The 14,359-nt window shown below is 44.3% G+C and overlaps 1 protein-coding gene across 1 annotated transcript in view; it reads left to right on the top strand.

Moving 5' to 3' along the window:
• The window catches only part of PIN1 (peptidylprolyl cis/trans isomerase, NIMA-interacting 1), an 18,760-nt gene extending 10,803 nt beyond the window's left edge, over window positions 1–7,957 (top strand). Inside the window, exons 3-4 of the mRNA XM_044282833.1 lie at window positions 4,438–4,548; window positions 7,271–7,957. Coding sequence (XP_044138768.1) covers window positions 4,438–4,548; window positions 7,271–7,380 — 221 coding nt within the window. The 3' untranslated portion in view covers window positions 7,381–7,957. The remainder of the gene's footprint in view (window positions 1–4,437; window positions 4,549–7,270) is intronic.
• Window positions 7,958–14,359: the final 6,402 nt, after the last annotated feature.

The following is a 14,359-nucleotide window of genomic DNA, read 5'->3' as shown; positions in this document are numbered from 1 at the left end:
GCAGAGGGAAGATCCTTCAGCATTCCACTTATATGCCACACTCAGCGTTGATCGCAGCATATAAGGGGTTAATCACCCAGCATCAGCATTTACAGCGATACTGGTGGATACAGCAGGGGCCAGGCTGTCAGTCACATCGCCTGTGCCCGCCTGATCATCATGACTTAGTGGTAAATCAATGTGTGAATAGTCTTCCTGCTGTGAAGTACTAGTACATCAAGGGTCAATAAGGGGTTAAAGGGAACCTGTCACCGGGATTTTGTGTATAGAGCTGAGGACATGGGTTGCTAGGTGGCCGCTAGCACATCCGCAATATCCAGTCCCCTTAGCTCTGTGTGCTTTTATTGTGTAAAAAAATGGATTTGATACATATGCAAATTAACCTGACATGAGTCCTGTATGTGAGATGAGTCAGGGACAGGACTCCTCTCAGGTTAATTTGCATATGTATCAAATCGGTTTTTTTACACAATAAAAGCACACAGAGCTATGGGGACTGGATATTGCGGATGTGCTAGCGGCCATCTAGCAACCCATGTCCTCAGCTCTGTACACAAAATCCTGGTGACAGGTTCCCTTTAAGAGTGGTGTGAATTTCCTTCAAAAGAACAATAAGAAACTGCATTATAGAGTAGGAGTGCAGATATAGTGCATTACTTAGGCCTAGTTCACAGCTCCATCTGCCGAGTCTTGCAGGATTCGGCATTGCCAAAGTCTCTACTTGACCTCTGGTTCGGTGCTTTCTGGTATTGTTACATGCAACATTTTGTTTGTTTTTTGTCCGGCCGACAACTGGCATTTGTGCCGATCAGGAGAGCTGGATCTCCTTGACAGAGATGGTTTATAGTGACTCTTAGGGTCCATTCACACGTCTGTGTGTTTTTGCGGACCGCACATCGCCGGCACTGAATAGAAAATGCCTAATCTTGTCCGCAATTGAGGACAAGAATAGGACATGTTCTATTTTTCGGGAACGGAAATGCTGAAACTGAATGCACACTGAGTACTTTCCATTGTTTTTTGCGGACCCATTAAAGTGAATGGTTCCGCATACAGTCCACAAAAAGACTGGAACGGAAGTGGAAAGAAAATACGTTTGTGTGCATGAGCCCTTACCCTGAAGTGCTCCTTGTATGTCTGCATAGACATTGCTCTTTGCTCACATTCTCAGATCCATCTTTACACGAGGCACTGTGCAGATCAGATGTCAAGAAGACCAAACCAGCCCAATGCACCACGAAGCTGTCCGGGGAGTGTCCCAGACCAAGAACGTTCAATAGAAACCAGCAGTAATGTGACTACAACTCTGCACTATAAACTAGGCTAAGGGTCCATTCACACGTCCGCAACTTTGTTCCGCATTTTTGCGGACCCATTCATTTCTATGGGGCTGCCCGGATCCGGAATTGTTGACATGTGAATGGACCCTTAGCCTGGTTTATAGTGCAGAGTTGTAGTCACATTCCTGCTGTTTTCTATTGAACGTTCTTGGTCTGGGACACTCCCGGGACCGCTTCGAGGTGCATTGGGCTGGTTTGGTCTTCTTGACATCTGATCTGCACAGTGCCTCGTGTAAAGATGGATCTGAGAATGTGAGCAAAGAGCAATGTCTATGCAGACATACAAGGAGCACTTCAGGGTAAGGGCTCATGCACACAAACGTATTTTCTTTCCACTTCCGTTCCAGTCTTTTTGTGGACTGTATGCGGAACCATTCACTTTAATGGGTCCGCAAAAAACAACGGAAAGTACTCAGTGTGCATTCAGTTTCAGTATTAGCCTTCCTCAAAAAGATATTGCATGTCTTATTATTGTCTGCAAATCCCGGTCCAAGGCCCCATTCAAGTCAATGGGTCTGCAAAAAATACAGAACGCACAAGGAACACATCTGTATTTTGCGGATCCGTACTGTAGAAATGCTATGCCCAGCCCATATTGCTCATGTGTTTGGTGATTTAATAAGTTACTGTTTTCGGTCTGCAAAAAATGGATCTCATATGGAAACCATACGGATATGTCTTGTGGAATAACGGAAGAGGACTTGGGCTACTTTCACACTTGCGTTCAGAGCGGATCCGCCTGAGACGGATCCGCTCATATAATGCAGACGGTGGATCCGTTCAGAACGGATCCGTCTGCATTATATTGGAAAGAAAATGTCTAAGTGTGAAAGTAGCCTGAGCGGATCCGTCCAGACTTTACATTGAAAGTCAATGGGGGACGGATCCATTTGAAGATTGAGCCATATTGTGTCATCTTCAAACGGATCCGTCCCCATTGACTTACATTGTAAGTCTGGATGGATCCGCTTGCCTCCGCACGGCCAGGCGGACACCCGAACGCTGCAAGCAGCGTTCAGGTGTCCGCCTGCTGAGCGGAGGACAGACTGTGCCAGACTGATGCATTCTGAGCGGATCCGCATCCACTCAGAATGCATTAGGGCTGGACGGATGCGTTCGGGGCCGCTTGTGAGAGCCTTCAAACGGAGCTCACAAGCGGACACCCGAACGCTAGTGTGAAAGTAGCCTAAAATCAGAGAAGAGAAAAAAAACTGATACGGAATAGCGGATCCGTGAAAAACAGACCGCAAAACAACGGTCGTGTGCATGAGTCCCATGACTGATCCTGTAATATGCCTAGAGCAGCCATAAATGCAAAAGACTAAGGAAAATTGGAGCCACGTGTTAGGCTCTGTAAGCATCTGTGTTGTGGTGCTGTGCCGGATCCACTGCACAATGGAGACCCCATTGATGAGGAATATATAATATGGTTCCTACCCCGCCCAGCCCTTCGTCTGCAGTTCAATTATGTTGTGCCTGGTAGGTAGTTTCAACGCTAAGTGGTGCAGTAGTACAGCGCTGTGATGGGGCAGGCTCAGAAACTGCATTGTACATCTAGCCCCTGCGCTCGCTGCTGGATCTAAGGGTTTAGAGAGGGGGGGGCTCCCTCTCATCCCATTAGTGATCATAAGGGGGCCGAGGGGTTACTATGGCAGCCAGGGGATAACAATATCCTTTTGGCCACCCACGTACCAATGCCAAAGGCAGAGTGAGTAGGCATAATTTTAGTTTTTTACAGAGAAAAAAATATATATATTGTGATCTCTCCGACCCGTACAATAATATCACTTTTTCTGCATCATGAACAACGTAGAAAACTGAAATCCCAGAATTGCTGTTTTTGTGTTTATTCCACTTTCCAATGAACACATTAAAATCGATCTTAGTCATATATATGCACCTCAAAATGGCACAGAGGAAAACTACAACCGGCGTGTACGACCTCCAGCAATGTGTCCCAGCATCCTCAGTCTGTCTAGACCAGGGATGGGCAAACTGCGGCTCTCCAGCTGTTGTAAAAACTACAACTCCCAGTATGGCTACAGCAGGGCATGATGGGATTTGTAGTTTTACAACAGCTGGAGAGCCGCAGTTTGCCCATATCTGGTCTAGTCACACAACAAACTGTCCAGTCAGACTTGGGGGGGGGGGGGGGGGGGGGGGAGCTTAAAGGGCGATTCCAGTAACTTCAGCCCTAGACCAACAGGAGCAGTGGGAAAACCTGACAAGTCATGTATGCCCTTGACAAGATTACCCAATGAGGGTCAACACGGTTAATGGCATAATGTGTCCTTCGTTTGCAAGGGACTTGTGCCCATGTTCACTGCAGGGAGGGCCAAATGCCATGTCCACTTACCAGACTTGGCTATACACGGTGGTCTGTGCATACAACACTATGGGGGAGATTTATCAAACTGGTGTAAAGTAGAACTGGCTTAGTTGCCCATAGCAACCAGATTCCACCTTTCAGTTTTTCACAGCTCCTTTGGAAAATGAAAGGTGGAATCTGATTGGTTGCTATGGGCAACTAGGCCCTTCTACTTTACACCAGTTTGATAAATCTCACAGTATGTCCAGTCCCTGCGGTCTGTAGCGTGCATGTGCTGGCGTTCTAACGCACATCGGCACATCAGGCTTTTGTTCACTGATTGAACAAAAAAAAAAATTTGAATGAAATGTATAAGGCTACTTTCACACTGGCGTTTTGGTTTCCATTTGTGAGATCTGTTCAGGGCTCTCACAAGCGGTCCAAAACGGATCAGTTTTGCCCTAAAACTGAGCCAAGCGTCAGTGAAAGTCTGACACAATAGAAAACTGATCCGTCCTCCATTTGACTTTCAATGTTCACGATGGATCCGTCTTGGCTATGTTAAAGATAATACAAACTGATCCGTTCTGAACGGATGCATGCGGTTGTATCATCCGAACGGATCCGTCTGTGCAGATCCATGACGGATCCGCACCAAAGGAGAGTGTGAAAGTGGCATAATGTAAAAATGAGCCCCATACAACATTGTTGATTGAAATAAAAAAAAATTGTCACATGGAAATAAGTTCTGGACGGTGCCTCTAAGGGGTTTATTTATGTTTTTCTCAGGCTACATACAGAAAATCAAATCTGGAGAGGAGGACTTTGAAGCCCTGGCCTCACAGTTTAGTGACTGCAGTTCTGCTAAGGCCGGAGGAGACTTGGGAAGTTTTGGGAGAGGTAAGTTGACTTATTTTATTTTTAATCGGGTTACATCCAAAAGGATTATCCCCCGTCTCAAGCAATCACATCACTCTAGGATATACCGTTACTTTGTGATTAGTGAGGGTCTGACTGCTGGGATCACCACTGGTTGCATTTTCCAAAACCACAGTAAATAAATGCACTTGCATGTCCTTTCTCTTGTTCTGTGGTAATCGCGCAGTTCTGTCAGCATTAAAGGGGGTTCTCCTCTTCCCATACTGATGACCTATCTTCAGGGTAGGTCATCAATGTCTGGCTAGGGTACGACTGCCGGCACTCCCACCGGTCAGCTGTTTGAAGGGATTGCAGCGCTTACTTTAATGGGAAGGAGTTGTGGTTACACTTTGTCCTAGTCAACTGAATAGGACGTAGGAGCTGTTATGACATCTGCTCAGTAGGGATCGGCCGATTATCGGTTTTAGCGATTATTATCGGCCGATGATTAAGGATTTTGACCGTTATCGGTATCCGCATCTATTTTGCCGATATTCCGATAACGTATGGGGAACAAGGATCGCGATGCTCTCAGCGCTCTCCGTGTTCCCTCAGCAGCACAGGGGAGAAGGAAGCAGTGTCTCCCTCCCTGTGTTGCCGCTGCCGCCAATGAGAGGAGAGAAGACAAGCGGAGGGGAGGGGCTGTGGCCACTGCGTCACCAATGATAACTCATTCATTCAAATTGAACAGGAGGCGGGAGCTGGCTGCAGAATCACATAGCCGGCTCCCGACCTCTATGAGCAATAGCTGCAATCTGCGGTAGTTAACCCCTCAGGTGCCGCGGATCGCAGCTACCGCTCATAGAGGTCGGGAGCCAGCTATGTGATTCTGCAGCTCCCGCCTCCTGTATGTGAATAAATGAGAGATTTATCTTCATGGGTGGCGCAGTGCGCCCCCCCCCCCCAGTATTAATCATTAGTGGCAGTGGCCACAGGGTCCCATCCTCCGATTAGAGCCCCAGCAGTGTAATCCTGGGGCTCCGATCGGTTGCCATGGCAGCCAGGACGCTACTGAAGCCCTGGCTGCCATGGTAAGCTCCATGCTGCTGTGTGTACAGAGCAGCAGGGACAGTGTGCTAGAGCTCTCAGGCTGACTAGGACAGGGGTTCTAGTCCCTAAGGGGGCTAAAAGTTAGTAAAAAAAACAAACACCAAAATATAAATGAAAGATTTACAAAAAGAAATATTCATTTTCAGCAGATTTGTGTAGGAATTTTATTTTTTTCAAAAATGAAAATTCGCAGAATATCGGTATAAATTATCGGCTATCAGCCTGAAAGTTCACAAATTTATTGGTATCGTTATCGGCCTTAAAAAAAAAAAAAAAAAATCTATCGGTCGATCCCGACTGCTCGCCGCTGCAATTTCGAGCTCACATGTGGTCTCTTCAAATAGCTGATCGGAGGAGGGTGCCAGGAGTCGGAACCCCTCCAATATGATATTGCTGACCTATCCTGAGCATAGGTCATCAATATCTGAAACCGGACAACCCCTTAACACCCATTTAAATCCCCTGTAAACATTCCCCCCGCACAGAGTAAGAGACAAATGTATGATCAGTACCCATAAGATGTATCCCTGTATATCCAAAAAACACCACATGTAATATATATGTATATGTATATGTATATATATATATATATATATATATATATATATATATATATATATATATGTATATATATATATGTGAACCACTGGTATAACAAATCTATATTTGGTTAGATACCCACCGATATCAATATATGGAATGTTGTTTTCCAAAACAGAATATCAGTCTCTACATGAATAGTGATGACTAGTAGTGAATACATAGTAAATAGCCAGTGCTACATTCATAGAAGGTTGCCATCCATACTGAGGTAATGTTGTTAAGCCCACATGGACCACAAATGTGTATAATACTGTGCCCCCGACTAGAAAATCAGCCGAAACATGAATTCATTAATATTAGTAAGTAAAAGCTGCAGTTTGCTTTCTGTCCTGGGATGTGGAGCAAGACCCACTCTGACACAATAAAAAACGGATCCGTCCCCTATTGACTTTTAATAGAGTTCATGACGGATCCGTCTTGGCAATGTTAAAGATAATACAAATGGATCCGTTCATAACAGATGCAGACGGTTGTATCAGTAACGGAAGCGTTTTTGCTGAACCCTGCCGGATCCAGCAAAGACGCTAGCGTGAAAGTAGCCTGACGGCTATCTCTGTATACACACTTACACAGGGAATATTATTTTCTATCACTTTATTTTTGCATGTAATATGTTTTGTAACCACTAGAAGTCACTATCGCCCTCCCATTATGTAATAAAGATGTCCAAACATTTTCTTTCCAGCACTCCCATCTTGCATGTATTATATTTTGTGACCACTAGAGGTCTCCCTCCTCACATTTTCCAATTTTTTTTCAGCACGTTTTTTGTCACAGTATATTTTATAACCACTAGAAGTCGCCCTTCAGTTATCGAAGCACTTCTAATTTTACACGTAGCCTGTTTTGTAACCACTAGAGGTCACTCTCACCCCCCTCTCCCTTCCCTAGCATTTTTTTCCTAGCTTTGTTCTGCATTCATGAAATGACAGATGAAGAGAATGTAGCAGTTGTGTAAAGACGTTCATTATGGTTATACATGTATATCTATGTCACAGGCCTGATGGCTGCCCTGGAAGACTGACCGTTGTGTTCACTCTTTGTCCTGCAGGTGACATGCAGAAAGCCTTTGAAGAAGCTTCTTTCGCTCTGCGGCCCGGAGAGATGAGTGGCCCGGTTTTCACAGATTCTGGCATCCACATTATACTTCGCACTGAGTGAATCCCGTATTTGCAGGGGGGAAATCCCAGCCTTTAGTAGAAGGGATCTGGGGATTTGGAGAGATGATGATGATCTTGGATGCAGAGACGGACCGGTGGGAAGGGATATAGTCTAGGCTTTCAAATACCTTGGGGCTCTTGTTAACATTGTGGAGGATTTCAGAGGATCATATTTCTCAGCGTTACATGTAATGGGTCTGAGCGCTTCTGGGCAGCCTAGCGTCAGTGTTGAACATTTCAATTTACAGCAAGGGATCTGCATGAAGGGTTGGGGCTAGGTCTTAAGTCATGGCCCACATACACACTCCTCCACGTGGTAGACGACTAGTAAGATTGACTGAATGTACTGATGTTTTATAACCTTTCCAGCATAAATGCGTAGCTTAAGATCTTGCATGCCGGGTGCCCACGGCATCTGCATTTACCCCACTGAATAAAGAAGCAGCACCTGGGATTTAATGGATTAGGTCATTCATTTCTGGAGGTCTGTGCGCCTTCCAAATGGGAATGCCTTTTAAATATTGCATGTTATTTCCGTGTTAAAGCAAGCCATTCCATTAAAGGGCTTCAGTCATCTACTCACCATGGGATAGGCAATTTTCTTGACTGTTTGCAGGGGGCTTTGTGATATGGTCTTCTTCAAAATGAATTAACTAGTGGGATAAGGCCAACACATGGTCGGCTAATGCATTTATAGATAAGATTGCATCAGGTTGGCCAGTATTAGAGTCCGCCATCTTTCCAGAAGCAGCGCCACTCTTGTCTACAGGCTGTGTTCGGTATTGCAGCTCATCACTATCGTGAATGGTTCTGAGCTGCAATATGAGACTGCGCCTGCTGATGGGAGCCACGCTGCTTCTGAAAATATAGAGCTGTTTTTAATCCCGAGGAACCCCTTCTTATTAAAGGGGTTGTACTATTTTGCTGTTTCTAAAGTGAGATGGGACTTAAGAGCTGACCACCAGGTGGCCAAGAAACAGAAGAGCCGGCCGGTGCTGCGTCAGGAAATCCTGCCATGTGTATTTTTTTTTCCTGTTAAGTATATTGAATCTCCTTTCTCTGTGCACTAATCACTTAACTCTCCCTGACCAGCAATGGGACTAGGGAGAGGTGAAGGGTAGTGAATCAGTTAAGGCACCTTACTTCCATTATGTCTTCACCCATGTGATCAAAGAAAAGGGACATTTCTACTGGAGGGCTGTGATGCGTTACTAGTGAACACACATTTCTGTTACTTGTTTTACCTGTAAAAACTGTGCGGCCAACTACAAAACTGCAGCAAATAAGTATCAAATGTAAATTTTTATTTTTTTATGTGGCTGTGAACAGCACCCTAAAGGGTTTCATATTTATTTATTTTTTCTTTTAATATTTTTTTTTAATGTAACCCTCATACTCACCCGTTCCTTGCCTCTTGGTTCTGCCTTCATGGGACTTCTGGTCCCTCATATGTCACCTTCCTGCAGGGATGGTTTCAAGCGAAGACCTGCAAAACTGAGTGCGAGGATCAGGTAAGGCTTCGTTCAGAGATCTGGCAGCCTGCCGATCTCGCTGTATCCCCATTGACTACACAACATTTGCACTTGATCTCCAAAACGGAAGTATGAATTCAGCCTGGCTGTGCCAATACTGCAACACTGCCAGGGTCCAGCTAGGCTGCCACTGGATTTTTTTACATGTTTTACCAGTACAGTGGTCTACAGCAGGAGATTTTATTTTCTCCCCATTTTGTCATTGCCCTGTTTGTCCAGGCTGAAGAAATGGAATAGAGAGGTCATTCCAGTTTTCTAGCAAATCCTCTACCTCCATTTAATGAGCTTGAGTCATCAGAAAATGATCTGTTCTTTAAAATAATATTTTTTATATTAAGCGGTTTTAAAGACTGTTTGGTTGTTTTTTGCTTATTTGTCACTATATTAAAAATAAAACCTAAAATCCTTCAGTTTTCACACTTGCCACTAAGCCTAGTAATAAGTGCCACTTCTTTGTCTGATCAGATTCTGTTTCTGCAGTTATCTGCTTATCACAGGTAGGATTGCAATTGGATATCACCTATATATGAGAACACATGATCCACCATTCACAATAGGTGATATCGCAGCTTATCTTCTCCTTCCTGACCTCTGCACAGGTCACAGAGCATGCCTAGAAGTCAGAGGTCCCCTCCTGTCTATGGCCCATGGGGGCTGCTGTGAAGCACATCTCTAAATGCTGTTAAGAACATCTCGGGCAAGATGAATGCCCCCGTAATCAGGAAATAGAATAAAAAAAATCTGCGATCACAAAATGAAAACAGATTAGAATAAAAGGATATGCCACTATCTGGTTAACTGTCATAAAAAAAATTCTGTGACACATTCCTATTTAGGCCTGTTTCACACGGGTGTCGCGTGTGAGGGCCGGGTAGGATGCGGGTGCGCCGCGAGTGGGGTAAGTTTTGTATGCGATTGCATTGCGTTCTTCAGTTTTTTGTTTGTTTGTTTTTTACCCGGACTTTACTGAAGTTTGGGTTAGGTGTTATGTAGGTTTTAATATTTTCCCTTATAACATGGTTATAAGGGAAAATAATAGCATTCTTAAAACAGAATGCTAAGTAAATTATGGATGGAGGGGTTAAAAAAAATAAAAGGAAAAAAATGTAACTCTCCTCATCCACTTGTTCGCACTGCCTGGCTCGTCTTTCTTCTTTGAGGACCTTGGAGGAAAAGGACCTTTTGGTGACGTCACTGCGCTCATCACATGGTCCATCACCATTTTTGTTTTTCATATTTTTGTCCTGCTCACTGAAATGGATGCACATGCTCAGTTTCATTCTTCAGCTGCCTCCCTAGTTGTGATAGGCAGAGCATAGACACGCCCCTGTAGCCCTAGCAAAAAGGACACTCCCTTTGTGCTGCCAGACTGATGAATCTAGCGGAGCAATAAATGGGGAAATCTTTGGATCCATGTGAGGTACAGGGCTGGTTCTAGCTTTAGCAGATTGTCGTGTACTGTATGATGTCTGATTTTAATTTTTGACATTAGTCATGGGATAAGTCATCCGTATTTAATCGGTAGGGATCCCACTGAAGGGCTGTATGAAGAAGTTGTGGCATTCTGGTGAGCACCGAGGCCTCCCCTCGGCTTGCCAAGCACAGCACCATACACTGTATATTGGCTGTGCTTGGTGGTGTAGCTTGGCCCTATTCACTTGAATGGGGCTGAGCGACACCTAGGCCATGGGACCAAGGTACGTGACATCACTGGTCTATGAAGAGGCCGTGGTTCTCAAATGCCTCAGTCTCTTCTTTCAACTGATCGGTGGGGGGTGCTGGGTGTTGGACCCCCGTGTGCAGATACTGATGACCTATCTTGATGATAGGTGATCAGTGTTAAAACACTCAGACCCTTTTAATAAGGGTGACTATGATCTCGTCACCCCATGATGTTATCAGGTCTTCTACTGTGACCCATCCATAATTGGATTTGCTCCATGTATTAGCAGGACTTTGTGTAAAAGGCGTTCCTTTTTTTTCGGGGGATGAAATCTGAGACCATAGCACGGAAATTGGGACATTCTGGTTTTATAATGCCTCTAAAACGACAGCATTGCTTCGAGCAACATGTGAAAAAAAAAAGTGGCTTCATTTCTTCTCCTCCTTTCCTATTTAATGCATTCTCCATAGGCTGATTTGTAATCGGATGCAAAGACATGGCCGGCGTCCCTGCTGTGTTTTAGATGACTCCAGTCTGTGCACATGGATTCACTGTATTAGCTTATTCATGAAGCCGCACTGGAAAGCAGAATTTTTTATTTTTTCAGGTCACAAACTGAAATCTGAGGATCGGTGCCTGAGGTTGAGTTCTTGCTGTGGCGATACTCCTTTTATTGTGCAGCTTGAAAAATAATCCTTGGCTTGTGACCAGACTCTTTTCACAACGTGAGTTAAGAGTTGTCTGGTTCCAGGAGAAAACCTGACAACCTTGGGACTCGGCCTGCAATAAAGAACTGATTCGTTATTGCCTGGCTGATCCAGCTCTGGGTCTCCCACCTGGGCTATGTTTACCTGGCTGCAGCAGTGACATCACTTCAAGATGTGACCACTGCAGCTAATCAGTTGGATCTTTGGTGAACCGCTGAGGCCAGTGACGTGGTTGTTGTGATGTGACCGCTTCTGCCAGATAAACATAGACTGGAATGGCAGCACTGAATCTGATCGGTACTTACCTGGCAGTTCTTTATTGCAGGTTGATGCTCAGATGCTTTCTGAAACTAGATACCCCCTTTAATACATAGACATTGCTCACCATTGTCTCACCAAATCTGTCAGTGTAAACATGCCCACTTGAGGTTGGGTTTATATCACTATATTTCGTGATCATATATCTTTCCAAAAATTAGCAGAGGAAAGTAGGAAAACGGTTCCCACAGAATGGAAATGCTTCTGATCTTCTACTGCGGTTACAGTAACTGCAAAATGGATGAGATTTTGAGAGGGCTCATCCACAATCTGCCAGAATGCCTGATGTAATATCTGCCTGGAAACTGACCTGCAGTGCAGACTTTAAATCCACAGCTTGTCGCTTTATGCTGCGAATTACATGGATTTCACGCTTTGCAATGCATGTAAGTCGTGCAGGTTTTGCCACAGATCTTCTATATCCACTCCATTCTTTCACTACAATTTACATTTCGTCAAACGGGTGGCATTTGTCTACGTTCTCGTCTAGAAATGCATATGGACCACGGACCACATATTTGATCATGTGACCACCAAAAAATGTTGGACCGTATCATAGAGGTGGGAAAAGTAAATATTCCGATTCTCTTTAATTTAGTTTGGGTGGTGGGGAATAGTGTCTTGCTCATGTTATTGTAGCCCATAGTTTTAACAGTAATACAATGCCTATGGGGCCATTAAAGAGGTCCAGCGGGATTTATTTTTTATTATGTGTATATATGTATATACACATAGTGGGTTAAAAAAAAAAAAAGCATTGCCTCCAGGCCCCCCACTGCTGACCATTTCATTGCTTTCTGAGTATCTGATGGAGTCTGTTTCCTGTCCCAGCTCAACAGATAAAAAGGGCAGGAAATACTTGCTCAATTAGTGGCCACAGTGGTGACCCTCTTCAGCCGGTGTGTCTGCATGTGGTGCGGGACCGCCATTCTTGTGATTAGTGGTAAGACCCCTACCGCTCTAAAAGTTGTTCCCTATCCTTTTGATAGGTGATAATTTAATATAAGCAGAATACCCCTTGAAGAGAGGTCTGGCTGGCTTCAGTTTCACCATATTAATTTGATATCCATGGTAGGTTCAGGTTCATCATAACTATGTCCCAGGGTCAATTATGATCTGGTTTTGTTTCCCCCCCATATTGACTTGAATGGATTAGCCAGTGTAGCATGCCGCGTCGTTCTAGCCATCAGAGATCAGCAAAAATCCAATGGAAAAGAATTAAGAAGTGTGATCAGAGCCATCGTGGAGGAACCAGCTGACCGTAATTTTATGTCTATAACTAGACTTAGTTGACCTAGCACAGATCCCCTGTTACTACGACTGTTAGTATGGTAAAACAAGGAGTGGATTCAAAAAGGAAATGTAGAATCTGGTCTCCAGCTTAAAGGATAACTGTCATATTTTTTTTATTGGCCAGTTTATTAAAGATAGGCATGTATACCTGAGTTAGTCTGTCAATAATTGTCAAAAGATCTGTAATTGCCTTATAATGGCTTTCATTAATGCCCTCTGTCCCTTTCCACTGCTCCCTTAAGACCGCTGCTATGGCTCATCTGTCTCCGGCTAGGAAGACAGAGGGGCGGTCCTTCACACTGCATGCCTGCATTAGGCTTCAGAGTGAGGAGGCGTGTCTCTCAGTAATCCAATCTGATTGGCTGGCAGGAAGCTACTGGCTACAGCAAGTTTGTATGTGACCAGAGGGAATGCAGTTTTGGCCTCAGAGAACTGGCATAGGAGCCATCTTGAGAAGATCCTCGTAATGTAGTATTCAAAACAACCGTAACTAAGGGAAAAACGCAAGGAAAACAGTGGTAAGTGAAGAAACTAAAGATTGATTTATGCATAATGCTGCTGCAGCAGTAACATATGCTAAAAAAAATGTTTTTTTAAAAATGAAAATATAACAGTTATCCTTTAGATTTACACTTTCAGGTTTTGTGGCGCATCTTTTAAAACCAGGAGTTGATTGAAACAGTATGACTGACGGTCGGACTGGCAACTAAAAGTGGCCCCATGTTGCAGGCAGGTCTAAATTGACAGAAAGCAGGGCAACTTAATTAGGCATGAACAACAGAAGTAGGTAGGGCCAGCAATACCATAGTACAGAACAACATACCAGCCCAGCTGAACCAAATACCACAGTACAGCACAAAATACTGCCACCTGCACCACAGTATTCAACTGTATCATTGTCCTGAGGACCTCAATACAGTTGAATTCAGGAGGGCACCTGTAGCTGCTGGCCAGGTGCAGAAGAGAATCAGATAATCATGTGCCCGGCTAGCGGCCATGAGGAGGACTTGAGTGGTCCCCCTAGCCATCAGCCCACCGGGAAATTTCCCTGTAGGGTCTAGGACCAATCCGCCCGAGATGACTGAGCCTTTGCTTTACATGTGTTTCTTTTATGATGCATTGCTGGATTTGGTATCAAAAGCCACAATGCCACACCTGAACGTGTACTGCTTCTAGAGTCCATTGCTAATGGCGTGGTAGCAGTTATACACACTAGACAGATGGCAGTTACTTTCTCAATTTTTTATCTTCTGTCTTTACCGAACATAATATAGCTTGGGGTCACAAAACAGTGCTCGATAAAGGAATCTCTTCAGTGTTGGTAGATGTTTGTCACTTGAAACTAAGAGCACTTATCAATGGCAAGTTGGTTAATTTGCAAAGCTTTAGGGTCAACTGTGTTACTGTATAAGATTTTGTTCAAGTTCTTTTTGAAGGTTCAGTCAAAAAACATCAGAACTCTTCCAA

This window comes from Bufo gargarizans, chromosome 2 (assembly GCF_014858855.1).
Source record: "Bufo gargarizans isolate SCDJY-AF-19 chromosome 2, ASM1485885v1, whole genome shotgun sequence".
Lineage (NCBI taxonomy): Eukaryota > Metazoa > Chordata > Amphibia > Anura > Bufonidae > Bufo > Bufo gargarizans.
Note: the sequence above shows the minus strand (reverse complement) of the source record. Positions and strands in the feature narration are given on the sequence as shown.